General features: G+C 42.1%; 1 protein-coding gene across 1 annotated transcript; it reads right to left on the bottom strand.

The window, feature by feature from the left end:
- Nucleotides 1-7,042: 7,042 nt before the first annotated feature.
- Nucleotides 7,043-27,925, bottom strand: lmnb1 (lamin B1). Its single transcript, XM_039780445.1, has 11 exons — nt 27,386-27,925; nt 21,840-21,996; nt 21,443-21,568; nt 20,674-20,844; nt 19,251-19,376; nt 12,652-12,875; nt 10,178-10,310; nt 9,961-10,065; nt 9,333-9,452; nt 8,990-9,094; nt 7,043-8,081 (listed from the first exon to the last, which is right to left on the bottom strand). Exons 1-11 carry the CDS (start codon nt 27,739-27,741, stop codon nt 8,040-8,042), a joined length of 1,665 nt encoding a protein of 554 aa, XP_039636379.1. The 5' UTR covers nt 27,742-27,925; the 3' UTR covers nt 7,043-8,039.
- Nucleotides 27,926-27,977: the final 52 nt, after the last annotated feature.

The following is a 27,977-nucleotide window of genomic DNA, read 5'->3' on the forward strand; positions in this document are numbered from 1 at the left end:
GCGAGCTTCTCCTGTACTATACGGTAATTCCTCTACTGTGCGACAGTAAGTCTCGTGGTTATGACACAATCGTTAGCGTATTTTTATAAAAGCGTCTGCTATGGAGCCATAACGTGAGCTACAAGGTAATGGAGCCTTTTATACATTGTCGTGTTTCTTTAGAAATAAACAACGGACAAATAGAGTCTTTAAACTCTTCAGATGGAAAGTTATTCTCTGTCAAGTGACGTAAAAAAAAAATGGCGGTCAGCGGAATGCTAACAGGAGGTGATGGCCAGGTAGCAACAAAATGGCGCCATAGATGGCTCGAGTTCTGAAGCGAAGCTTACCCCCCTTGCTCCAGCAGTCTTTGGAATAAGCTTTGGCCGCGACTCTGGAAGACTTGGAGTTCAGCTTTTCTTTGAGAAAAGAACAAAGAGCGGCACTGAAGGGGGACTCCTTAAAGCTGTATTCTCTCTAACTTCCAACAGGGGGACTCCTTAAAGCTGTATTCTCTTTAACTTCCAACAGGGGGACTCCTTAAAGCTGTATTCTCTTTAACTTCCAACAGGGGGACTCCTTAAAGCTGTATTCTCTTTAACTTCCAGCAGGGGGACTCCTTAAAGCTGTATTCTCTTTAACTTCCAGCGGGGGACTCCTTAAAGCTGTATTCTCTTTAACTTCCAACAGGGGGTGACTCCTTAAAGCTGTATTCTCTTTAACTTCCAACAGGGGTGACTCCTTAAAGCTGTATTCTCTTTAACTTCCAACAGGGGGGACTCCTTAAAGCTGTATTCTCTTTAACTTCCAACAGGGGGACTCCTTAAAGCTGTATTCTCTTTAACTTCCAACAGGGGGACTCCTAAACCTGTATTCTCTTTAACTTCCAAGGGGAATCCCTTTAAAACTGTATTCTCTTTAACTTCCAGCAGGGGGACTCCTTAAAGCTGTATTCTCTTTAACTTCCAACAGGGGGACTCCTTAAAGCTGTATTCTCTTTAACTTCCAACGAGGGGACTCTTTAAAAGCTGTATTCTCTTTAACTTCCAACAGGGGGACTCCTTAAAGCTGTATTCTCTTTAACTTCCAACAGGGGGACTCCTTAAAGCTGTATTCTCTTTAACTTCCAACAGGGGGACTCCTTAAAGCTGTATTCTCTTTAACTTCCAACAGGGGGGACTCCTTAAAGCTGTATTCTCTTTAACTTCCAACAGGGGGACTCCTTAAAGCTGTATTCTCTTTAACTTCCAGCAGGGGGGACTCCTTAAAGCTGTATTCTCTTTAACTTCCAACAGGGGGACTCCTTAAAGCTGTATTCTCTTTAACTTCCAACAGGGGGACTCCTTAAAGCTGTATTCTCTTTAACTTCCAACAGGGGGACTCCTTAAAGCTGTATTCTCTTTAACTTCCAACAGGGGGACTCCTTAAAGCTGTATTCTCTTTAACTTCCAACAGGGGGACTCCTTAAAGCTGTATTCTCTTTAACTTCCAACAGGGGGACTCCTTAAAGCTGTATTCTCTTTAACTTCCAACAGGGGGACTCCTTAAAGCTGTATTCTCTTTAACTTCCAACAGGGGGACTCCTTAAAGCTGTATTCTCTTTAACTTCCAACAGGGGGACTCCTTAAAGCTGTATTCTCTTTAACTTCCAACAGGGGGACTCCTTAAAAGCTGTATTCTCTTTAACTTCCAGCAGGGGGACTCCTTAAAGCTGTATTCTCTTTAACTTCCAGCAGGGGGACCTTCTAAAGCTGTATTCTCTTTAACTTCCAACAGGGGGACTCCTTAAAGCTGTATTCTCTTTAACTTCCAGCAGGGGGGGGGGACTCCTTAAAGCTGTATTCTCTTTAACTTCCAGCAGGGGGGACTCCTTAAAGCTGTATTGTCTCTTTAACTTCCAGCAGGGGGACTCCTTAAAGCTGTATTCTCTTTAACTTCCAGCAGGGGGACTCCTTAAAGCTGTATTGTCTTTAACTTCCAGCAGGGGGGACTCCTTAAAGCTGTATTGTCTTTAACTTCCAGCAGGGGGACTCCTTAAAGCTGTATTGTCTTTAACTTCCAGCAGGGGGGACTCCTTAAAGCTGTATTGTCTTTAACTTCCAGCAGGGGGGACTCCTTAAAGCTGTATTGTCTTTAACTTCCAGCAGGGGGACTCCTTAAAGCTGTATTGTCTTTAACTTCCAGCAGGGGGGGGGGACTCCTTAAAGCTGTATTGTCTTTAACTTCCAGCAGGGGGCGACTCCACCGGCTCCAGAAAGAAGTCTGTTTCTATAGAAGTCTGAGAAAATGAGACTACTTCTCTCTTGATTTATTACCTCAGTAAACATTTTCATAATGACTTTATGGTCTCAATAACTAGTTTCAACTCTTCTTCAACACAGCATGATGTTCATTTAGTAAATTATGATCCCATAGACGATAAAGCAGGGGATGTTTTAGGACCTGTCAATCAGGACAGAGGCTTAGCTATGCTAACCATGCTAACACTGGGGATATTAAAATAGACCTCCACCTGTTTTGGCTGTTGTATGGTTTTCATCTTAAAGTTAGTAAAGAAAAGCTTCAGAAGGGTTAAAAATCTGCAACTTTCCCTCTTTAGCGTTTAGCCATTGAAACCATACACAACACTGGTTTAGCCGTATCATCCTCCCCAGCTCCTCCCTTTTGTCCAAATATAATCACTTCTGACTCCAAAATACCAAGATGGCGACGGCCAAAATGAAAACAGCTGGCCTCAAAACAGCTGTCCACAAACCAATGGGTGATGTCATCGATGCTACGTCCATTATTCTTACACTCTATGGGGTTTTCCAGCTAAACAGATTATAATCATGCAGCGTTTGAGTTCACTCACACACCCACTAACCACCATTGTCAAGATAAAAAACAAGATTGTAAATACATTGTTAATAACATTCCAAGCATCCCACAAAGGCTCCACGTCCCGGTCACAAAGCCTACGTTTGTATTTACCAAAGGGCCCCGTCGACAGAGACCAGAGTATGTTTCCTACTCAGGTTTGAAATCTGTAGAAACATTTAAGGAATGTCAGGCCCACTGGGAAACCACTGCAAATTCATTTTTCTGCAGCAAAATGAATTTTTATGTAATTCATCTCACCTAAATGAATTCCATGCTCATTTTATGCAGTTAATGTTGATCTGAATTCAGAATGATCCGTAGCACTCATCTTTTACACATTTACTCTGATTGTATCAAAGGCAGAAATTGGAACTGTATAATATCCTTACTAAGTTTACATGAACAAGTAAGTAAGTAACACTTTATTCATATAGCACTTTTAAAAACACGAGTTCCACATGTGCTCCACACATACATGTGCAATACATATGAAGAAATAGGAACAAACATGAGTTACGAACAGTGGTGGAATGTAACTAAGTACATATACTCCAGTACTGTACTTCAGTCCAAATGTTGAGGTACTATAGACATGTACAATGCAAATGTTTTTATCCAGTTATTGTTTATTTGGCTTACCTTTGCAGCTTTTTTACAAAACACCGGCGGGTTCTACTGAGACACAATTACAGTCGGTCGGAATTTTGAGAATCCGAAAATTTGGTTTTTACAGCTTCTTTCTAGGGCAAGCAGTTTTTCTTTGGCGATCTTTAAAAGAAAACATGCTTTTTCAAACCCGCCGGCAATATTTGGGGTTGATGTCTAAATTGCGTTCTACAGCCTAAAGCGTGATTTATGCTTCTGCGTTGAGTCGACTCTGTGGCTACGTACGTAGGTACGTGGAGACACCGACCCTACGCCGTAGCCTGACGTGCACGTCTGGAAAAAGTTAACTACATGTCGCAGTGACGTACGTGGCTCAGCCGGGGCTTGGTAGCATAGGCGGACTGGCAATCTGGCAGTTAGGGCCAATGCCAGAACGGCCAATGCACTCTTGGCCCGATTTGGGCCGCTGGAAAAAAGAAAAAAAACTAATTAACTAATTCACACTAGTTTGACAAAAATATGCAAGACTGTACGGCTGCAGCCTGGAGCCTCCTGTCTGGTGCAGTCGGGCTTTTACTTTTCAAAATAGAACCTTGTGTCTAATAATGGGTTTTAAATACGCAAGCATTTCCATCCTAAGATGGTGCCATGGTAGTTTACTTGAAGGTTTTATGAATTGTGTGTATTATTGCATTATGAAAGCCTGTAAGTGTGCCTCATGGTACTGGTGCCAAATTCTCACGTGAGCCTGGTTTTCCAATTATAAAGCAAATAATGTCCCCATCTGAAATTGGGCTGGTAAGGGGCGGAATTGCCAGGGCAGAATTGTTGTCCCAGTGCGCACCTGCTTAGTAGCATTGCAGTTTAGATAATTAAAGGTATTTATTTAGAAGCGGGCTGGTTGGTTAGTTAGCATGCTATTCCACAAAGCTTCCAAGCTACATAAATAAGCCAGACAGAGTTGTCCCTCATCTGGTGATAGAAACCCTGCTTTCCCCGTTCTGTTGGCTCAGAACTCCACAGTCTAAGTCCACAGCTACAAATTAGTTTTGCACCAAATGTATCGCCAAAAGTGCTGCAAAACTTGAGATGCGCAGATTCTCCACTTTGTGATGCGAGTGAGCACATATGTGAAGTTGCAGTGACAGACTGGAGAGGTTGTAATCACCGAGTTGTGGTTGTGTAGCTTCAGACCACTAACGTAGGCTACGGAGAAAGCTCTGCGTGGAGCCTCTTCAGAACCATCAGTCACTCTTAACCCTACATCTATCAGATAAAGAAGGATACCTTACACCAGAGCCTGTCCACGGAGAGCCTGTTCACTCCCTATAAAAGGAACACGCCACTGTTTTTATTTTTTATTTAAATAGGATTATTCACTGTCTCCCCTAGATATAGATAGGTGGGCAAACGTATTTTGTCTCAGTGCATGCGCGCCACCGCTAGCTTAGCTTAGCTTGGTGAATGGAATCCTATGTTGCCGTTTAGCATGTTGTGAGTAAAAGTGAGCCAACAACAAAAACAAAACCTAAATCCTTCTTGTGGCCTGCCTATTCAAAACGAGTAAAAATCTAGGCGATTTCCTAGGCAGATATTGACTTGGGACTATATTGGGGCTGAGCACAGCACACTGTTACTTGGGCATCACTTACTCTGTGGACAGTGGTTCATTGGGTCCATTCGGCATGGGGCGTTTTTTCCAGTTTACTTTATAACACCCAGCAGTGTGTATTTTCTTAGCCTCCCCTTTTGAATGCAACATTCAAATTACTAGACAAAAAATTATATCCTGAGAAAAGTGGATTTTGAGGGGTATAGCTCCATAGACCTCCATTCATTCTGAACTCGCCCCCATATGGAACCAGAGTGGAACTGCAACCAGTTCAGAAGCCGGACGTTTCCTGAGAGTGGAAGTTCTTCCCTTATTAGACATTCTCTGCTTACACATACAGACAACTGTAATTCAACTTGTATGGACACAAATAGCTAATCTTTACCATAAATAAAATAAGTCCTACACTGAGAAATAAATCTGTAAAATAACAGAAAAAGGTCTGGCGGCTCATTACCATGACTTTGCAGCCGTAATAAAAAAAATGGAAATTGTGAGTTATCTACAGTTTGAATACAGAACATTTAAAAAAAAAAACATTGTTAAAAGTGTCACAAAGGCCGGAGAAAAAAATAACTTCACAGATGTCTTGAAAAGAGACAAACGTCACAGTTATGCCTTTTGAAAAGACAAAAAAAGAAAAACACTGAATGAAGTTCTAGTTCTATAATTTTTGTTGAAATATACAGAAACAACTGTTAAAACACATTGCTTAGTGTAACTGTTAAACAGATATTTCTTAGTGTAGCACAACAAACCTTAAAAGAAAACAAGACATTCTTCTGAATAAAATGCAGATGAATGTATATAAATGAATAGAAAAAGTGCAAACAGAGCTTTGAGCAGCCCCGTTTTCTCTTTTCTTATTTCATGACCTCCCTTCCAGAGACGGGCCTGTGACTGTCCTGACAGTAGAATGAATTGATGAATTGAATTGAATCTGGGCTTGAACAGTGTGTGTAGGCGCTCATTGGTGAACCTGGAACCCGACTTGGTGGAGAAAGGTGACTCGCGGCTGTAAATCGATCCAAACACGGTCAGGGTTTATCGTGCTACTGTAGTTAGAGCAGGGAAAGCTATGTTTCCATCCACACGTTTTTATGTGAATTAAGAAATCTCAAATGAAAAATGCCTTATGGAAACTGTCAAATGGAATTGAATTTCATGACTATCGACACAAAGTTTGTATTTTCGATCTCATCAGATTTTCTCTTAATCGGTAAACAGCTAATAAAGATAAACACTGATGGAAACGTTATTTGCCAAATAAATATTAAATTACAATAAAAATATATGCGAAAAACGTGCTCAGGTTTATTGGCATTTCTTTAAACCAATAATTGTCTTGGGCGGTGCTAAGCTCCGGATGGAGCCACAGTGCCTCTGCTAAATAGTCTCAGGAAGGAACTGGTTTTGGTGGAACATGTGGACGTTCAAAAGTAGTTTTAGTCGTGCAACAGAAAACTCAGATTGGACAGATAGTCTAGCTAGCTGTCTGGATTTACCCTGCAGAGATCTGAGGAGCAGTTAACCATAGTCCTCACAAATCCACCGGAGGTTAGAACGCCAACACAGAGACAGAGGAAGGGGACGGACATCCGGCTGAATTTCCGACGGCACCTGAACAGTCCTGGAAGCGGAACGTGGTGGATATAGACTACGTGGTTGGCCATCAGGGGGACGTCGGCTTCATTTCTCTAAAAGGTTGAATCATTCTCAAAGCTTCTTCTTTTTAAAAGTAAAGCTTGCTGATCCCGGTGTTAGGACTTAGCTGTTGTCAGTGTTTTGGAACACTAACAAATGATGCCAGGCGATGTAAATCAGTACACAGGGCTATCCTATTTACTTTGGTTATCTAACGTCATCATTGATATGGCTTGCTTTTTTCTGCCATGCTTTTTTGTATATTTGAATAATTTCTTAATCCTCTTTTCTACATAGAACCATTAGAATGATGTATGACAAACAGGGAAAACAAGAAAGTACAAGAAAACATATTTAATCATTTAACTATGATTCAGCCACAGCATGCATATTAACAGACTAACACAAAAAGTACTTCAAACACTTCAAATATCAAAAGTTAAGAATACAATCAACACTTCTCAATTAGTGGTGCAATGCTCATTCAAAGTCAGCGGAGAGAAACGGTCAGATTTGATATTAGAGCCGCCCCCCCCCCTGTGAAGACTGGTGCCAGCTACTTTCAGTCCATTTGTTGTCCCCAGGTCACATCTTTTTTTCCTTTCATTCTACCACGAGGAGTCGCTAATGCCACAGTTTCAAATCTTACACACAGGGGCTTTAAAGGAAGTCAACAACTGCTAACAAACTTCAAATGTCCTCTGACTTCTTTATGAATACAATCAAACAATCACAGTATTTCTTTTTTTCTAAAGAATGCTATTAAACAGAGGTTCCATATTATGTAATTCTGACATCTTGTCCAGGTCCACACTCCTTCACAACTCCTCTCACTGCCCAGCTTCTATTTAGTGTACTTGTCCTTTCAGTGCCTATTTCTTCAGTCTTTTTTTTTTATTTATATATATATTTTTTTTTTATTTTTTAAATAATACAGTAGATTTTGAGCAAAACTGATCTAAACCAGCCCCTGACCTAATCCTGCGGCTCCTCTTGTAGCTTAAAATATAGCATCAATAAAATTACAAGATAAAATATAAAAGAAAATAACAAAATTATAATTTTAAAATGACACAGCACATTACTCAATTCTTAAAAGACACAGTCGGTCCGAGTTTAGCTACTTGTTGCATGTTTTTATAAAATAAAAAAGGTTTCTGATCTACAAAATACAAATTGTTTCAGCACCATGCTTTTTCAGATGAAAATAAATCTAACAAGCTTTGCATTTTTATGAGAAAGTAAACCATTCTTTGTATGGAAATACACTACAAAAGATAGAAAAATAGTTGTAGTATTGGAGTTGGCAGCGGAGCGGCTGGTTGGTGCAGAGGGATCACATGATGGAGCAGCCTCTCTTGGCCGTGCCACGGTCCTCCTGCACACAAACATTCATGGTACCATTCAGAACGCACGCCATCGCCTGGCATAAACACACACGACCCCAAAATCTAGACCAGCAGGGACTACATTTACATGCACATAATATTCCTGTTATTGTTATTACGAAAAAAGACCATATTCTGTCTAAGCCATTTACATGGCTAATGAAAGTGAGTATTCCATCAAATTTCTGTTTACATGTCGCTGTGTAAAATAGGATTTTTTTTTCAAAGTTCTCCAGCAGTGGAGGACTGGTTGGAGCGTGGGAACACAGCGTCTCTCTTTCATTCCTTCAACCAGTTTCTAGAAAAGGTCGCCTCATATCCAAAAACCTGTTGATATCGGAGTCTCTGATGATGATAATTTAAAAAGTAGCTGTGTTTGTCCTTCTTTTCTTTTGGCCGTGCATCGCTACCACAGCCCTGCAAACTGTCGGCCGCTTGGTTTGTATATAGCAACCATAGCAATGCACCGTAAGCTGTAAACAGGCAAGAGGCTGTAAACGGTCACAAACTGCAGTAAAAACCCTGATTGAGACGCAGATTCTGAATGCGCTGTATACATGTCCAAAGAATGCCTCTTAAACCAGAAGAATACCGAAATATGTCTTAATCTGAAAATGCTAAATTCAGAAAAGGGCCTTATTCGGAATATCCAACCAGAATATGCTGTTTACATGACCTGACTCAAATTGGGACATTGTCACATTCTGAATAATAGTGGGATATTGGTATGCATGTAAACATACTCATTGAGGCTTAAAGGCTGACATGTTGAGCAGCTTTAGAGTCATTACCTTCCTCTCTGTGTATCACAGCTACGTTACTAGGAGTGGCTCTCTGAACCCAACGCTACACACACTTACAGATTTCTGAGCCGATTTCTGAGCCGAGTTAGTCTCACCTGCAGGTTGAAGAGGGCTTCCTCACTGGCCTCCACTCCGTTATCATCTTCCTCATCCTGCTCTTCCAGTGCCGTGTTGTATGTTGTGGTTCTCTTTGCCACCTCCTGACGCACACACACACACACACACACACACACACACACACACACACACACACACACACACACACACACACACACACACACACACACACACACACACACGGTTTTTACAAGTAAGAAAAATCTGACAATGTGTGTATGAGAGAGAGAGCGAGTGTGTGTGAGCGTGGAGCGTGTGTGTGCGTATGTGTGTGAGAGAGTGTGTGATTGTGTGTGCATGCGTGCGGGTGTGTGTTCTCACCTCTCCCTGAGGGTTGGTCAGCACCACATGCACGTCCAGCCCTGATCCCCAGGACGACTGGTTCTTCCACAGCAGGTCTGTGGGAGGTTTGGAGCTCACACCAGCATCAGACGCCCAAACCTGCAACACAACAATCACTGAGGACCAACCTTCACTCTCCGTAACCAGCTCAGGCCGAGGCTCTGCTGCTACACAGGATAGCACATGCTTAAAAAGTACCAGTGAAGAGACTTTGGAACAGGGGTAATGGTTGACCGTCTTTTGGACACTGACTGAGGACAGTCTGCCCCGGTCATGCCAATGGCTTTTCTGATTGCCAGATAGTCTGTATGAAAAAAAAGGAACGCATGCTCAGATCTTCTTATTAAAAACAGCCAAATCTGATTCAGGTACAGTGCTAGCTAGTTTAGATGCCAATTGGTTTGATTGACAACATTGTGTTTCTGTACTACTGCTGACTCAGCTGTCAATTAACATGTACACCATCCAGCTTGAGAGAAAAGGTTCCTTTATTGCCATTGTTCAGCACTGACATACATTTGTCTTGATGACATGTTTATAGACAGGATATCACTCCTAAAAGGTTCAACAGAAAATTATTAGAATCCAACTAAAGACCAACTCCTACCGTGACTTTCTGGCGAGCCTTCAGGACATATTTGGGTGTGAACTTGTAGGTAGCCGTCGCATTTCCAATGGTCTTAATCATCTCATAACCAACCATTGCCTGGTCCTGGGACAAACAATCATTGACACATACAGAAATCAGATACAAAGTTCATAGCGGATCTCTTGATACAAGACTTTGAAGGACATGAAGGAACTCCAAGCATACAGCAGCTCACCTCCTCTCCAGTGTTGTGGAGAGAAAAAAAAACAAGGCAGCCGGGCGGGCGCGGGGGCCGGGGGGGGGGCGGGGGGGGGGGGGGCGGGGGCGGGGCGCCGCCGGCCGCCCCACCCCCCCGCCTCCCCCTCCCCCTTTTTTACCTCTGTGGGGGGTGGGGGTGGGCGGGGGGGGGGGGGGCGGGGGCGGGGGGGCCGGGGGGCGCGGGGGGCAGCAGCAGGCACAAGCAGGGGGGGGGGGGGCCGGGGCACACAAAAAGCAGGGGGGGGGGGGGGGGGGGGGCGAAAAAAAAAAACAAAAAACACCAAAAAAAAACCAACACCACACAAAAAAAAAAGGAAGGAAAAAACACAAAAAACAATCCCTTTTTTTTGTGTTTTTTTTTTTTAGGGGGCGGGGAGGGGGTTAACAGAAACACATTTCAAATTAGAAATGAGTCAAGTTATTGGTTGCATTTGAAGTAGAGATGGCCCAATACCATTTTTTGCTTCCCGATACCAATTGTGATACCTCAACTAACAATTAACAAGTGTATACTACTACCGCTGTATGGATGTGATATGATTTATAACAGCTGTATACTACTCTCCCTGTATGGATGTGATATGATTTATAACAGCTGTATACTACTATCCCTGTATGGATGTGATATGATGTATAACAGCTTTATACTACTCTCCCTGTATGGATGTGATATGATTTATAACAGCTGTATACTACTATCCCTGTATGGATGTGATATGATATATAACAGCTGTATACTACTATCCCTGTATGGATGTGATATGATATATAACAGCTGTATACTACTATCCCTTTATGGATGTATTATTATGTATAACAGCTTTATACTACTCTCCCTGTATGGATGTGATATGATTTATAACAGCGTATACTACTATCCCTGTATGGATGTGATATGATATATAACAGCTGTATACTACTATCGCTGTATGGATGGGATAGGATTTATAACAGCTGTATACTACTATCCCTGTATGGATGTGATATGATTTATAACAGCTGTATACTACTATCCCTGTATGGATGTGATATGATGTATAACAGCTTTATACTACTCTCCCTGTATGGATGTGATATGATTTATAACAGCTTTATACTACTCTCCCTGTATGGATGTGATATGATTTATAACAGCTGTATACTACTATCCCTGTATGGATGTGATATGATGTATAACAGCTGTATACTACTATCCCTGTATGGATGTGATATGATGTATAACAGCTGTATACTACTATCCCTGTATGGATGTGATATGATGTATAACAGCTGTATACTACTATCCCTGTATGGATGCGATATGATTTATAACAGCTTTATACTACTATCCCTGTATGGATGTGATATGATGTATAACAGCTGTATACTACTATCCCTGTATGGATGTGATAGGATTTATAACAGCTGTATACTACTATCCCTGTATGGATGTGATATGATTTATAACAGCTGTATACTACTATCCCTGTATGGATGGGATATGATTTATAACAGCTGTATACTACTATCCCTGTATGGATGGGATAGGATTTATAACAGCTGTATACTACTATCCCTGTATGGATGTGATATTATTTCTATCTTTGTTGTCGGTCTGGCTCAGGTTAAACTCTTTATGAAACATGAACAAACACAAACAATGAATGCCTCAGAACTTTCTGTTATTCTCCAGTTTGACAGTCAGTTATAAACAGAAAAAGAACAAATAAACTACTTTAACGTAGATTTTCTTTAGGGCTTTATTACGTGGTATCGGATCTGTGCATAAACTCCAGTACTTCCCGATACCAATACCAGCGCTTTAGGCAGTATCGGAGCCGATACCGATACTGGTATCGGAACATCTCTAATTTGAAACCAAAAGTTTTACATCCAATCACAGTAATAATGTTAACACATAAATCAGACAATGCAGAGGCAACTTATTGATATCCCTGCAGTTGAGTCCTCTTCATCCGAGAATGAGTAAATACAGTCGATTCCGAGACCTTCAAAAAGTGTTTTTTAGACCAAGACCAATCTCAAGTTGGGTGCTAAAACGGCACCGGTGCCTAAACGACCGGTATCTACCGGACCAAATAGCAATACGGATTTTGGGGCCTCATTTCAGCGCCACTTAAATGCCTGCACTGCTCTCTGATCCTCAGCAGCAGCTACCGTTGGCTAGCAGCTGGATTAAACACTGTGCATTCATTTGAAACTGGTAACCTAAGACGATTGGCCTTAGCAATAAACAAGCCGTTCTTTAATGTCGACGACTGTCATTTTGTGCTCTTCTTTTTCCTTTTCTTTTTTTACTTTAAAAAAAAATATCGCTTTAGCACAGGTATCAGAAAACCCCCCAAAAGATACTCAACCCCAATCTCGAGTACTACAACACTGGCGGCTGAGTTGGAAATGGAGCGGTAACTCCAGCACCATCACCATTCACACAGAAACCTTCTGTGTCCTCACCTCTCTTCCTCTCCCTCCAGGAGTTTGCGGTAGGCGTTGATCTCCATGTCCAGTGCCAGTTTGACATCCAGCAGCTGTTCGTAGTCATTTAGCTGTTGCTGCATCCTGGCCTGGACCTCGCGGACCTCGCGGTCTTTGTCTGCCAGCAGCTTGCGGCTCCGGTCTTTCTCCTGAGCCAAGGTGTCCTCCAGCTCCACGATACGGTCGCGCCAACCACGAGTCTGCATACAGACGGGGAGGTGAGAGTCGGAGGGAACTCTATCATACATCATCTAAAAAGCGTTTGACACCTGCTTCAATAGATCGATCGATCTATAATCAAGGGTTCAAAATACTTTTTTCTGTGTACAGGCGCTGGTGCACGTAACTTAAAATGTACATGCACCAAAACAATTCTACCTGAAGCAGGACAACATGGTACTGTGGCTGGTGGATCACACAGCACCATCAGAGCATTTCACCACTCTGCTGGATAAGGTAGAACACATGTCTGGAGAAACGTTAAGGGACCTCCGCATGAGCATCGACTCCCTTAGTTCTAGCGCAGCCAGAAGCCCCATGTAAAGGGCTCCAGTAGAGATATTATTGTCGTTCTAGGACGAAGAAGTCAACAGAACAATCTCACACACGGCCCATTCAGTATCTGGGGTACAGTTAGAAGAAATGTTTTATGATAATAAAGAGGTGTGGTTTACTTCATAGGCTGTGTATTATATTATCTGGGTCACATGACAGCGTTATATAAACTAAAAGATGTCTCCTGGGATTCACTCAAAACTTTAATTTGTTTAAAAAAGTAATAAATATTTTTAAATTTGACTTAAAAAGAGACCATTATATTGTTAATCACAATTATACCTGAGACCATGAATTGAAAAAAACAACATTTGGAATTGTTAAAGTTCTATGTACATGCACTAAATACTTTGACTGCACCATTTGGAGTTTTTGTCTTCTTTCTCTGCACTTCCACTACGGCCGGATCTGACCAGAATAACATCAACCACTGCAACATTTTAGTTTTAAATATGAGGAAATTTGTCAGTGTTAAGTAGCTGACTTTCCCTTTAATTTTCTCCAAACTATTAAGTAAAATAACAGTAATTTATACATTAGTTTGTCACTGGATGGGAAAATGGCTGTGTGGCATGAGCTTTCACGGTCAATGCAAGAGAGTTGGCACAAGATATTTCCTGAACCCAGTTATGTGCACCGTTGCATGTAGAGTTGAGAATTAGGTGCAGTTAAAACTTTACATGCACTGTCGTGCATATGCATGTGGTATTTTAGTTCTGCAATGTGGCGCGCATCGCTGACTAAGAAACTGTTGGTGTTATATCCGTTGGTTTGAGTTTTTCTGTAACTTTTCATTTAGGGTAAATTCTGGAAGTTGGATCCAGAGATGTGGAAATGATCCTGTGACTGTTTGACCCCATTTACAGCTGGCATTAAAATGCATCTCATATCCAGATTGTATCTAGATGTCAATTTTATCCTGATTACATTTACAACATGTGTCTCCAGATTTATTGATGGAATAATCGGTATAAAATGATCGATAGCTGCAGCCCTGTTGCTCTCTTCTCCACAAACTCCTGCTGCTGCAGGAGGTGGCCGTCACCAGCTGCTCTGCGCTACCGTTTTCCCCAAGGCCTAAGTTTAGGAGCGCAGGAAGAACTTGGCGTGATGAAAATGTATCAAATAGTGCAATGTTCTTTAATAAAAGGAATACGAGGGGATATTTATTTATTTATTATTTATTTGACAGGGCTCTAGAGTGCGTCCAATTTAGTTACGCACTAAAGTTTTCACTTTTCAAAAGCCCACGCAGACAACGCTGGCTGTAGCTGCAGGCTTGCTGCAATATAATATAATGACGAGCTGAAAGCTGCTGCAGTTTGGTTACACTTCCTCTGAGACACACTATATCACATGTGTCAAACTGAAGGCCCGCGGGCCAAATCCGGCCCCTCGCAAATTTGACCCGGCCCGCATATCAATTTAGGCTCACAACTAATTTTGGCCCGACTAGTTGTGCCCCAAACCAAAAAAGACGGGAAAATTATTTTCACACTGTAATTACGCGACACTTAAAGCAGACTAGACTGGGAGTCTGCTGTGTGGTCGCTGCTTTTAAAAATGTATTAATTGTTTTTTAAACCAAAAATTCTATGAATTCTTACTTTTTTTAGGGCTTTACGAGACATGCAATAATACGGTCACATATATTGGACTTTTTCCGTTAAATAAAAGCATGTCTATAAACTTAACATGTCTGGCCCTTGATGCAATTCTCATTTTCCAGTGTGGCCCTTAGTGAAGTTGAGTTTGACACTCCTCCGCTATATCAAGTGCTCTAGTAACAATGACAGAATAACAACTAAATTAAAACTAAAACTGTAGAGAAGTTCATGGCAGCTAGGGCTGCAACAACGAATCGATAAAATCGATAAAAATCGATTATTCAAAAAGTTGGCAACGAATTTCATTATCGATTCGTTGTGTCGCGCAACACGCCATTCAGTCACGGAGATAAAAGCAATTGAGTTGAGTGCCGTGCGGAGCGGAAGAAAAGAAAAAAGAGCAGAGCGGGCGCAGAGGAAATATGGAGAGACCGGAGAGACCCGTAACTTTCTGAAACACATGGCGGAGGCAGAGAAATCTGTTCGACCTAAATCCTCCAAGGTGTGGGAGCATTTTACTCTACATAAATCAAAAAAGTGTGTAAGTTGCAAGATATGCAAAAGCGACATGACATGGCACGGGAGCACCACAGTGATGATTCAACACCTCAAACGCAAACATGTTGGAGTCCTTGATGAGGAGGAAGCAGGGAGTTCAACAGCAGGGTAAGTCACTACACAATCCTACTTTTGTTCCGTTTTGAAGTGGGGAACGTAACGTCCCTCCAGTAGCTCTTCTGGTGCTGCTGTTGAGTTACTCCTTATCCAGCTTCACAAGCATGACAAGCTAGCGTTAGCTCGTTGACAACAACAGCCTAGCTAGCAGGGGTGGTATAGTTTGCAAGACTAAAGACACGTTTTTATTCACTAGCCTTTTTTGGCCCATTCGTTTTTCAATCTTGTCATGTATATGTTCTGTGCTTTGTCACATCAGTTACTGTTGACAAATATATTTGTTCATGTTGTACTTTTTAATTTCATTTTAAATTTTTTTTATAGCACTTGGTTATCTTAAGCTGTGTTTAAACATGGTGTATAAATGAACTTAACTTGCACTTACTACAGTGATGGTAATAATTCAATGAATAAGCTTCAAGTGAACTTTGTGCTATTCACATACTCATACTATCTTTTTGATTCCAGAAAAAAAACAGCAAACCATGAGAGGCTTCTTGATGGGAAATCCATCACGTACACCACAGCAAGCCGCTGTCTTTACGGATAGTATCCTCAACATGCTCGTCACTGACATGAGGCCTCTGGCGATGGTTGAAGATGACTGCTTCACTAAAATGATCCACACCTTGAACCCTGGTTACACACTGCCCTCCAGGACCCACTTCACAAAGCTCATGGAGAGGAAATATGAAGAGACATTCAAGGAAGTGAAGACTGCAATAAACCCCAACAACAGCAAACTTGCTCTCACCACTGATATATGGACAAGTGTAGCAACTGAAGCCTACCTTGGCGTTACATGCCACTACATCACAGATGACTGGGACATGCAGTCAATCTGCCTCACCACAATGCCACTGCAGGACAGACATACTGCATCCAACATTGCAGAGTGGTTGGAGCAGGTAGTGGCCAGATTTGAAATTCCTCCTAGCAAAATCATTGCCATAGTCCGTGACAATGGTGCTAATATTGTGGCTGCGGCAAATATCCTGGAGGAGAAGCATGGGTGGTCCTCTGTCCGTTGCACTGGCCATACTTTGCAACTTGTCATCAATGCTGCATTGAAGCATCCAAGCATTGACAAAGCTGTCGGGGCTGCAAGATGTCTGGTAGAACATTTTAAGAAAAGCGAGCTAGCCAGCAGTAAGCTCAGAGAGAAACAACAAATGGCCACACCTGAGCACAGCCTTGTTCAAGACATAAGCACAAGGTGGAATAGCACATTCTATATGATAAGCCGACTGCTTGAACAAAGGTGGCCTGTAACAGCAACACTGTCCGAAGGCTCTGTCACACAAAGAGGCAAAAGGTACCTGGATCTGAAACCAGACCAGTGGAGCCTGCTGGAAGAGCTTTCAACAGTCCTCAAGCCTTTTGAATGCGTCACTGTGTTCATGAGTGGACAGAAATATGCAACAATATCTGCAATATCTCCACTTGTGAAGGGGCTGTTGAAGTCCACCCAGAGTGCTGCTTACGAGTCAGCACCGCTGCGGGCTTTCCAACTCAGCAGTTGCAGGAGAGATGGAAAAGGGAGACAGCTTTCTCAGATGGAGCACCAAACACGGCGATTCTTGGGATGGTCCTTGACCCAAGGTTTAGGAAACTGAAGTGTCTCTCACCTGATGAAGTCCTACATGTTCAAAATAAAGTGCAAACAATGGCACTTGAAGAGAGAAGGAAGATGGATGTGCAGCAGCATGGCAGTTGCAGTGTTACCTCCACCGATACTACAGCTACTGAATCAACACCTCGAGCCACTCTACTTGACTCACTCCTTGGTTCTGATGGTGAAGAAGAGGATAGAGCAGGCGAAGGGGAGGATGTCCAGACCCAAGTGAGGAACGAAGTCCTCTCATACTTTGGAGAAAAGAGCCTTGCCAAGGAAGAAAACCCATTACTGTGGTGGAAGGCTAACAATGCCAGATAGCCCATGTTGGCCAGGCTAGCCAAGTCTTACCTATGTATCCCTGCCACCTCAACACCATCAGAGCGGCTGTTTTCTGCAGCAGGAAACATAGCCTCCAAGAAAAGAGCGAGCCTGAGCCAGGAGCATGTGGACATGCTCACATTTTTGCATTGCAATGCAAAGTGTCTGGACAAAGGGAGTGAGAGTTTGTGAGTGTGTGCGTCTGTGAGTGTAGTGTAGAGAACAAGTTCTGACGTTCAAACAAATCCTGTTAAGTTTTCTGATTTGTATTTTTCTTTATTTTTTATAAATTATTTATTGTTCTAACATCTCAGGTTTAGACAAAAATGAACCTCTTTTTGTGCACTTTATTTAAAAAAACTTTAAAAAGACTTAACAGCTCAGGGATGTTCAAGGAGCAACCTGTTTGTGCACTTTCAGATTTTTTGCACTGTGAATTGCACTGTCAGTTCTGTTTTTGAATAAAAGGTTGGATATCAATGCTTTTTAGTTTTTTTTTTTATCCGATTCATCGAAAAAATAATGGACAGATTAATCGATTATTAAAATAATTGTTAGTTGCAGCCCTAACGGCAGCTACCGACACTAGCTGGCCACAGCACACCGCAGGACGGACAGTCACGTAGCCGACACAATGAGTCCCTAACCCCCGCCGGAGGTGATTTGGCCGATCAGATCAAAATCAGTCCTCACTGCGTGGTCAAGCACTATCCCATCACTCAAAACACATTTTAATGCCAGGTGTAAAGGGGGTTTTGTGTGAATGGACCAAACTTTGTGCAAAGATTGGTACTTGACAGATTTCAGATATACTTGAAAACCAGATGAGGCAGTTTTCACAGAGACGGTTTAGAGCCTAAAGGCTGATATATGCTTCTGCGTCGAAACGACGGGGTACCCCCGCAGACCCCTCTGTGTCGCCGTGAACCCCCCTCCGAGCCCTCCACTGTAGCTCGACGTGCACCTCCAAAAAATTTTAACTTTGCATCGCATTGACGCAGACCGCAAGGACTGTGATTGGTCAACTGGTCCTGTGTGTTGATAGTGGGTGTTTGCAGCAGCCTACTGTGGGGAGTTGCAACATGCTAGTTCAGCTTTGCAAATAAACTCAGACATATTTTGGTTCCAGTGATGGGGTTATCGGTTTGTAAAGTGTCTATATGTCAGTAATGTTTTGAAATTAGCACTTCGCCAGCAAGCAGAACTTTGTGGGCAGTTGTGCTAAAGTTAGCTTGCTAACATAACAAACTGGCTGGCAGACACCTCGCAAATAACCTCAGACTTATCCCCCCATAGTGTTATGGAGGTGAAATGCACCGCGATGCAAAGCAACCCCGACGCAGAGCTCCCAAAGGGTCACGATGCCGTAGGAGCGACGGCGTGGAGTTGACGCAGAAGCATTAAACAGCCTTTAGTCCGTTCTAAAAATGTATAGGAGGGCCAGTTGAACCTGTGCGAATCTCTGATTGTGATGTCACAGACTGTCATGATGAGAGTGTGATACACGGAATAAAGAGAGTGAAAAATCAGCTGCACTTGAAAACAAGCTGCATAAATGGGATTTAACTGCTTTAATGTAAATATTTCATGTTTCACTTTTACTGGAGATAAAGGAAAGCTAAAAGTATCTGGAAACTCTTCCAACAGGACTAATCTGATCCTTACAGGTGTTGGTAAAGGTAGGATATTAGATTCAGCACGGAGATAAATGTGGTTGGCTTTGGATTGTATCAAATATTTTAGGAAAACAATTCTAATTCTATCAAGAACAAAAAAAGGTAAATGTAAAACAAAATGCCAACCTCCTTCTGCATGGCTGCCATCTGGGCGGTGAGGCTCTCGATCCTCAGGCTGGACTCTCGGAGCTCCTCTCGGCTCATGTTGGCTGATGCTCCGTTCATCTCAGACAGCCGACGCAGGTCGTCCAGCTGGAGACCAACACACAGCAACGTCAACAGTGTTTCCTCTTCATCACACGCTGAAAGAGGAACTGAGCAGCGGCAGTCACTTCCTGACATGCAGGAAGTTTTAGTTTGGTATGTAACTTACAGGTTCACTTGATTGTAAACACAAACTAGATTGTTGCTTAGTTGCATATTGTGTAGGAGGACGAGGATTTAAACTGGTCCGTCAACATCCTGCAGAAGGCATCAGTGTGTTTTGGCATTCACCTTTTATCATTTATCATAGTGTCAGTCAGGGGTGTGGATCTCTAGGCCCCTATGGGATTCAGAGGGCTAGGATGCAATGATAAGTACGAGTATTGATGGATCTTAATGCATCAAAATATTTAGGTGCTTAGTTCAAATCTGCACTCGTGTTAAATGTTGGAAAAGATTAAAAGTTAGTGAATGAATTTACATTTGTATCTCTGCAGTTGCACCCTAGAACCCAGTTGGCAGAAGTGCATCTGAACAATTAAGAAGAAGAAAAAAAAAAAAAACTGTACTCATGATCTATCATAGTATTTTAAGTTGAGTCGATACCCATGTCAACATATAATTGTGTCTCTTAATACTCTAGCATATCATATTTCAGACAACTCTGTTCGTCTAACTTTGTTGCAACAGTTTGTTTGGCCCTTTCCTGTTTCAACATGACAGTGACAAAAAGCAAAGCAGCACCATAAAGAAATAGCCTAATGTTTCCTGTCTGCTGTGGAAGAACCTAACCGGCATTCACAGAGCCCGGACCTCACCCCCATCCAACAACGTTAGCCTGGTTCAAGATCAGCGATGGACCTCAGAATGTGTGTCTGCATGGGGTTGTCCCCCACCACCGAAAACATGTTTCCATCCCTCTCAATTAATTGGAAGTAGCTTTGGATAAAAGCATCAGCTAAATGACATGTAATGTACCACATATGGCTGTACTGTTTGACCATACACATACTTTGTACATATTGTGTAGTTTTTGCACTGTTAGCAATCACACTTTATATCATGGCCACAGAAATGACTCCTCCCCGATTGGCTGGCTGTTGTCTGATAAAAATCTATTGTGACACTTCATGCATAGTTTGTCTCATGGCTCGTGAGTTACAGTATATGGTTATATTTTTATGTTGCTTTTTAGCTTTTTCTGCGTAAGAGAGACCCATAATCCTCCCCGTCACAGCAGGAACAGACAGAAGGGGTTTATGTCAGTCAGCTCGTTCACATGGAATGGATTATTACGATTATTATGTGAATGAAGAATACCAAGACTGTGTATGTGCTGACATACTTTGGCCACGTAGGTGCTCTCCATGTTGTCCTTGTACATCTTGATCTGCTCTTCGTTCTGAGCTCTCATGTCAGTCAGGGCCTGGGTCAGTTTATATTCGTACTCCTCCTTCCGCCCAGAGTCCACCTCCACCAGCCGCGCCTCGTAGCGCTGCCGCGCCTCCTTTACTTCCTGTAGCACAGCACACAGGCAGCATTCAGACACTTTGATCCTGTCCTGATTAACTCAAGTCAACACTGGTAAGGTTACACAGACACCAAATCAAAACGGAAACAAAGGGATTCATACATTTAATACAAAACCTTATTAAGACATTCAATTATTATGCAGCCCTACTGAAACTTAAGCTCATCATGCTTTTGCTGATGTGGCTCTTTGATTTTAGACCAGTCTGAAAGAAGCCAAATCCCTTAAAACTAGATTTCTCTTACGGTCAGTAAATCTGTGTGTGCAACACAGCCTGCTATGTCTTCCTTCCCTGCTCAGCTTCATTGTTCAGTCACACACACAAGTGCCAATTACTTCGCTGCACAAAATAGTCCCCAACAAATGCAGTTTCCTCCTGTTTGAGTAATGTTTTCTAACAACTACAGTGGCCAGCTGTTTGAGGAAATTACTGAGCTTTAAAGAAAATTAATTATTAAATTAAATTAATTAAATTAATTTTGATTCTCTATTCTGTCAGATGTACACTCTTTATTCTGCTAATTTTGTGTTCTGTTGTGCTGGCTTTATTTTATAGAAATCTGAAAATGGAAAAGATTCGGACCTCCTCTTGCATGCTCTTGCGGAAGATCATTTCCTCTGTCATACTCTGGCAGCGGTTTTCCAAGTCGACGCGCTGCAGCATCTCGTCTCCAAGTTGCTTCTTGGCCTGAGCGAGACCTGTATCCATCTGAAAACACACAACAGGTAGTGCTTTGAAAACAAGTCTTGATGAATGGAAAAGGTTTATCAAGTTAAGAGTATAGAACAGCTCTCAAAAGAAAAACACCACACCACAAAGAACGTGAGAGACAATCACAACCTTTTGTTGAAGTACAAGATTCAGAAATATAAGCACATTATATTTACAAATCAGATCTCTCTGCATCACTCCATTCAATGGTCAAAGGAAGGGGAAATCTTTTGAGCCTGATCATATTGATGTTGCAGCAGTGCAGTACCTCCTGCAGCTGTTCTCGCAGGTCGGCCAGTGTGGCCCCCAGGCCTCCGTTCTCAGACAGCGCTGTAGCCAGCAGGGCCTCTTTAGAGTTCAGCTGAGCCTCCAAGTCCTTCAGCCTGGCCTGGGCGCTGGCTGCCTCAGAGTCCTTCTTGTTGTAGCTGGAAGGAGAATGACAAGGCATGGTGAGTGCATGTGGATTACACATGGGCGTAAATTTCATTTAACAGAAACATAAAATCCTTAAGAGCTATTATTGAAGGGGACACAAATAATACATACAAAAGTCTACTTGTATATGATATGTGTAGTCGTGGAGCTCCAGTAAGGAGGCTGGCAACGCTGTTTTGTTCACTTTAAACATCAGATGAAGTGATTTTCTCTAATATAGATGATGATGATGATGATGAAATGAGAACTGAGCCTCCTAGCCAGCTAGCTAGCTAACTAGCCAGCCGGCCCATGACTAAATTAGTAAAGTTTAACAAGTTAATGGGTCATTCCCACCCTCTCGTGTCACAGCGTAGGAGAGCCCAGCGCTCTAACCAGAGGAGGGACACTTTGTCCGGCTCATCTTCTGGAACCAGCGTGTAGCATGAAGGCACGGTGGGAGGAATTAGCAAGCTAGCATTAGCTAACTAACTAGCCATCAAGCTACCAAACAAGCTGAGTAACTTTATACCTGCTAACTTAGGGGACTTGTGGAAAGATACATAATTTTTGTCATGACTAATTTAAAATTTACTTAAGGAGGTTTCTAAACTTTTTTTTAAACCCCGTTTTCATTTGTATCGTTTTACTATCGTTAGCGTGGCACAGCATTAGACGTGGTAAGCCAATACAAGTACTTGGGCACCATTTTAGATGATAAATTGAACTTTGAGACCAATACAGACTACATATGTAAAAAAGCCAATCAGAGACAGTTTTCTTTTAAGAAAGCTGAAGGGGTTTAATGTTAACAGATCACTTCTGACAACTTTTTAACTCATCTTTTGTTGAGTCAATCTTAACCTTTGCCATAAACTGCTGGTTTGGCAATTTGAGTGTAACCAACAAGAACAAACTGGGAAAAATTGTAAACATATCTCAGAAAATAATTGGCACTGACCTCAACAGCATAAGGTGTGTTTATGAGGCCAGATCCACACAGAGGGCAATGGCCATTTTGGCTAACACCACTCAGCCATTACACTCTGAGTTCTGCCTTCTACCACCAGGAAGGAGGTATACCTTCCGAAAACGTGGCCGGTCTAACAGATACCGGAGATCGTTTGTACAATCAGCTGTTGGGTTTCTCAAACTATAGGTCATCTGCCATCCCTGCCCAATTCACAGCATATATTTGTCATCTTTAAGTGTAGTGTACATGTGTATTTATGTTTTAATCAATTTAATATTTTAGGTTTTATGTGCTTTTTTTGTGCTAATGTTTGTGTTGGCTACATGTTGTGAACCAAATTGCCCCTTGGGGACATTAAAGACATTTCAACTTCAACTACTTACAATTATTTTAAGTATTTATTATATACAATACACAGCGTGGTTTTAATAATATTTTCGACCCCCCCCCAGCGATTTCCGCCTATGAGATGACAGTGTGTGATGCTGCTCAAGGACCAAAAGGTACTCCAGGGTTTCCCGAATACAAGTCTGACACATGTTAAGACCCAAAACCAGACCTGATGAGGCAGGCAGAGGGACACAGTGGGTCTTCACCGACTACACTGGGAGAGGACAACGGCAGATACAAACTTCGTTAACAACGAAGGTTAACATGGAGCCAGAACAGGCAGATATTTCTGTCGGGGTATTTAAGAAAGGGACAATGCACATTAACAATGTTCAACCGTGTGCCCATAGTGCTCAGGACTATCTATCAATATGCACAATTCACAAAAACATTTAATTAACAATTACAATAATTTGTTTCACTGCAAGACATAACTTCAGATGGTATCAGGCAGAAATGAGGAGGAGGAGTAGTAGTAGTCTCTGTGATTTCAATACATTTCTGTATAATTAAATTTCTGTTTAGTTTTTTTCTTTTGTATTAACAGTCATATAGCCTAACAAGGTATACATTGATGTGCCATCCCTGCAGAATACATATCCCGATAGCCCAGCTTGTCATGAAAACAATCATGTCTATACCTACTACAAGCATTATTACACAAGGAGACCAGGCAACACAAATATTGAAAAAAAAAAATGGCTTAGACCTTAGAGGGTTAAAGTTGAGTTGTTACTAATACTTTGCTAACTCACTCAATGAAGATAGACATCCCCCCAGGCAGAAACGTTAAAAAAGCAAACAGCGTCCTCTGCTGACCACAACAGATCAGAACTAACAGAAAAGAAGTTTATTTATGTCATGTTTGCACTGCAAATATATTTTATTATGCGTTTTTGCATTATTTGTCAGATTTTTCCTGTTTAGATTAGGCTTTAAAATGAATGCATTTTATGTTGAGTGCTTTGATTTATAAATCAAAGCCAAGCCACATATTCCAGTTGGACATCTGTTTCCAAACTCTGATCCTGGGTTAACCAAGTCAACAGTGGAAGTGTTTCAATGGGTTTGGGAGTAAAATGGTATGTTGGAAAAGCTCTGCTGGGCCAGAGGCCAGCTATTTCCTCATGTGTGTGCCTGAGGGTTACAATGGGCGGGTAGGACTGCTGCTGAAGTGAACAAACTATGAGTGGAATGTACAATGGTATGTCTGTTTTTTTTACGTTTTACTGAGAAACATTAGCTGGGAGGCAAAACCACTGACGCAATGGGCTCTCACTTCACAGGAACACTGCTGCAGACGAACAGCAAGCTGAGTCTATTCCAGAGACAGAACACATCACCAAAGTCATCTTAGCATGGGGAAAGTTAGAGATAGCAGCTGTAATGTTTCTCATGTATTTTTATAGTCTCATTTTATATTATTCACTGCACTGATACTGTAGGTGGCGGGCATGTTCACTGGGGTTTAGGCGGAAGGGATTACAGTATATCCGTTTGCTTCACCTGTTCATCTAGTGGGTGGTGATGGCGCAGTGGATATGACACACGCCTTTGGTGTGGGAGATCTGGGTTCAATTCCCACTTTGATACATCAACCAATGTGTCCCTGAGCAAAACACGTATCCCCCAGTTGCTCCAGAGGCGGCGTGTTACCTCTGACATATTGACACAATTGTAAGTCACTTTGTAAAAGCATTAGCTAAATGACATGTAATGTAATGGTTTTTGGGCTTTGACAGAGAGAGGGTGGCTGGGAGCGAACACTTTCTGTTGACCACACTCAATGTGCTTATTTGAATCACAATGTCATTTTACATTTGGTAACTGCAGTTCTGGTTTGTTTTTTTTCGGTGTGGAGGAATACATTATTGAAATTGGATCTTTAACGCGTCACAGTGCAGTGTTTTCCTTAGGTTTGTGGAAGACTTCGGTGCGCATATTTGGCGGGGGTTTGGGTCCTTCCTCAAAAATGTTTTTCAATAAAAAATAAAAATGCAATTTGACATCATTTTGGACTGTTATTACCATCTCTGTGTCTAAAACGTTGGAAAAACTAGAGCAGATAATAGATAACACTCAAAAAAACTAGATGACAAAACTTGCTAAACAAGTCCAACTACAGTCATTACATTAGATTCAACTTTATTGTCATTGTGCAGAGTACAAGTACAGAGACAGCACAATGCAGTTTGCGTCCAGAACTGCAAAAAAGCAGAGAAGTGCAATGTGATACACAAAGTATAGACAGGACAAGAAATATAGTGCAGTGTTATAAGAGCAGAATAAATATGGCTATGTAATATGAACAATGTATGAACAACATGTACAGATATGTGCAATGTAGTAGCAGTGACATTATACTAGTAGTAAGAATAATATAGCTATATGCAGTGTATTAGCAGAATAGATCTGAGAAAAGTCTTTTCGTTAGTTTGATGCTTTTTTTCCAGCTCTTAGTGTTTACTGTGCTTTTTTTGCTGCATTTTACATTCATTTTGCTAAGGTGCTGCCAACAATGGTTTGGGTTGCACCTAAGACTTCTAATCCCAGGGAAAACCCTGCAGCGTTTTTAATCTTTCAGTGTTTAGTCCCTCACAGCTGCATTTGTTTGAACTGCTAACAGCCGCAACAGTCTGTAAAGTAAATGATGCACAAACCAGACACAAGACACGTGTTAAAAAATAAAGACTAAGTGAACAGATGGATAATGTCAACTGGCCATCAGACTCAAACAGGCTGTCCCTGCCACCTGTGTTCTGCTGTCAGAGTGTGTGACCACACACACACACACACAGTACTTCCTCTGTTCAACAACACACAACAGCGCCACACCTGACTCCTCAGACTCAACAGCAGGGTGTGTAGTTACATGTGTATCTGGGATGCAGTATACCCTTTTCACAGAGTGCTAATGCTACATTTGTTTAGTAACAGCAGACCTCTGCAACATTCGTATCACCATCCTGTGGAACTTCACACGCTGGTGAAATCTAAGCTGTTTTCAGCTCATTCGGTTTCACACAGAACCGAGGGGACATGAAATTACACACAGCTGTGAGTCAGTGCCAATTTCTAATGTTTCAACAACACTGCTTGGTGTTTATTAGGCAGGAAAACATAAGCATTTTCTAACACATTTTAACCATTACAGTGTTGACTTCATTTCTGAAAATGCAGTTGAATCAGTACTGGGGGAAACCCTCCACATCGTCTATGCATGCACTTTCGGTCAACAGCTGTGAGTAACAGTTGCAGCTGTCAAATCCTGTCGGATAAATGGGACTACACACGGCACACTTATGTTTCCTGTCTATCAATACATGGGTGCTGTGTAGCCTATACAAATGACAAAGAAATGCAATCTAGGAATTAAAATGAGGTCATACACGTCTGATGCACACAGTAAGTCTGTGGACCACTTCAATCTCAGCAAAAGCGAAATACTCCCAACAGGTTTGAGTTTTGTGCCACTGTTCGCGTCTCCCTGTCTAATTAAACCACAGGCAGACCTACTAAATGTTTCTGCCTTATCAATTGATTTCTATAAAGTACACTTATTCGTTATATTTTTTTATTATTCTCTCTCTCTTTTAAATTTAGCATAAGAGAATAAATCTCAAACCGGCTTTTTAAAATGTATTATATTTTAAAAAGGCGGTTTGAGATTTATTCTCTTTGAGTAACACGGACAATGGTGGGCGGGTAACGTGAAAGGCCACTGTCAATCATTTCAAAATAACTGTTCATTATTTCTACCATTTCAACTAAACGACTGTAACTAGCCTTATATCAAATGTGAGAGTGGCGAATAACGAGCTCCAGCTCGAGCTAAGAGACCGTTAAATCCTCTTTCTTCTAGAAGCAGAGTCGGAGTGACGCGCTCACCGGACCAGATGAGCGTGCCAACGTTTTGCGTGCGTAATATTGAAAAAGTGGCTCGAAAATCAAAGTCGGCATATAGCATTTAGCTAGCGACCCGGCGTCCCTGTCCGTATTGGACCGTTTAACGTGATTCAAGTGTGTGAGGCACTTACTTCTGTAGAAGCTGCTCATGCTCGGATGTGATCTTCCCCAGCTCGATCTGCAGCCAGGCCCGCTCCTTGGACGACTCATCCAGACACTTTCTGGCGTCGGCTAGCTCCGTCTCGTACAGGGCTTTCAGCCCGCTCACCTCCCGGCTCCTTATATCTTCCCTCTCGTTAATTTGAAGGTGGAGTACGCTGTTTTCAGACTCCAAACTACGGACTTTGTCGATGTAAACGGCCAGGCGGTCGTTGAGGTCCCTGAGCTGTTGTTTCTCCTGCAGTCTGCTGATCCTGGTCGGACTCAGCGGAGTGCCGCCGCCGCACGTGCTTCTCTGCCCGGTCGGAGTTGCAGCCGCGGTAGCCATTGTAGAAGACTAAATGACCCGTATGGAAGACACTAACCAGACCAAAACAAGATACGAGTAGTGCAGGTTTAACGATTTCTAGTTAAACGCTCAACAACATAAACAACCAGCAGCTCCGAAAACTAGCCTCCAAGTGGCTTTTCTCACCAGAACGAAAGAGGGGTTGGCTTCTAATATGGCGGCTCATTGAATATTTCACGTTGCTTATCACTAGCCAATGGCGTAGCTGGACGCAG

This window comes from Perca fluviatilis, chromosome 17 (genome assembly GCF_010015445.1).
Source record: "Perca fluviatilis chromosome 17, GENO_Pfluv_1.0, whole genome shotgun sequence".
Classification (NCBI taxonomy): domain Eukaryota; kingdom Metazoa; phylum Chordata; class Actinopteri; order Perciformes; family Percidae; genus Perca; species Perca fluviatilis.

Excerpts from the sequence above, each read along its gene's own strand:
- lmnb1 (XM_039780445.1), bottom strand. The coding sequence starts at position 27,741 with ATGGCTACCGCGGCTGCAACTCCGACCGGGCAGAGAAGCACGTGCGGC. Across the intron at positions 12,876-19,250 it reads TGGCAGCCATGCAGAAGGAG|ACTCGTGGTTGGCGCGACCG; the intron begins GTTGGCATTTTG and ends GTCTGTATGCAG. Across the intron at positions 9,453-9,960 it reads AGGCTCGCCAGAAAGTCACG|GTTTGGGCGTCTGATGCTGG; the intron begins GTAGGAGTTGGT and ends GTTGTGTTGCAG.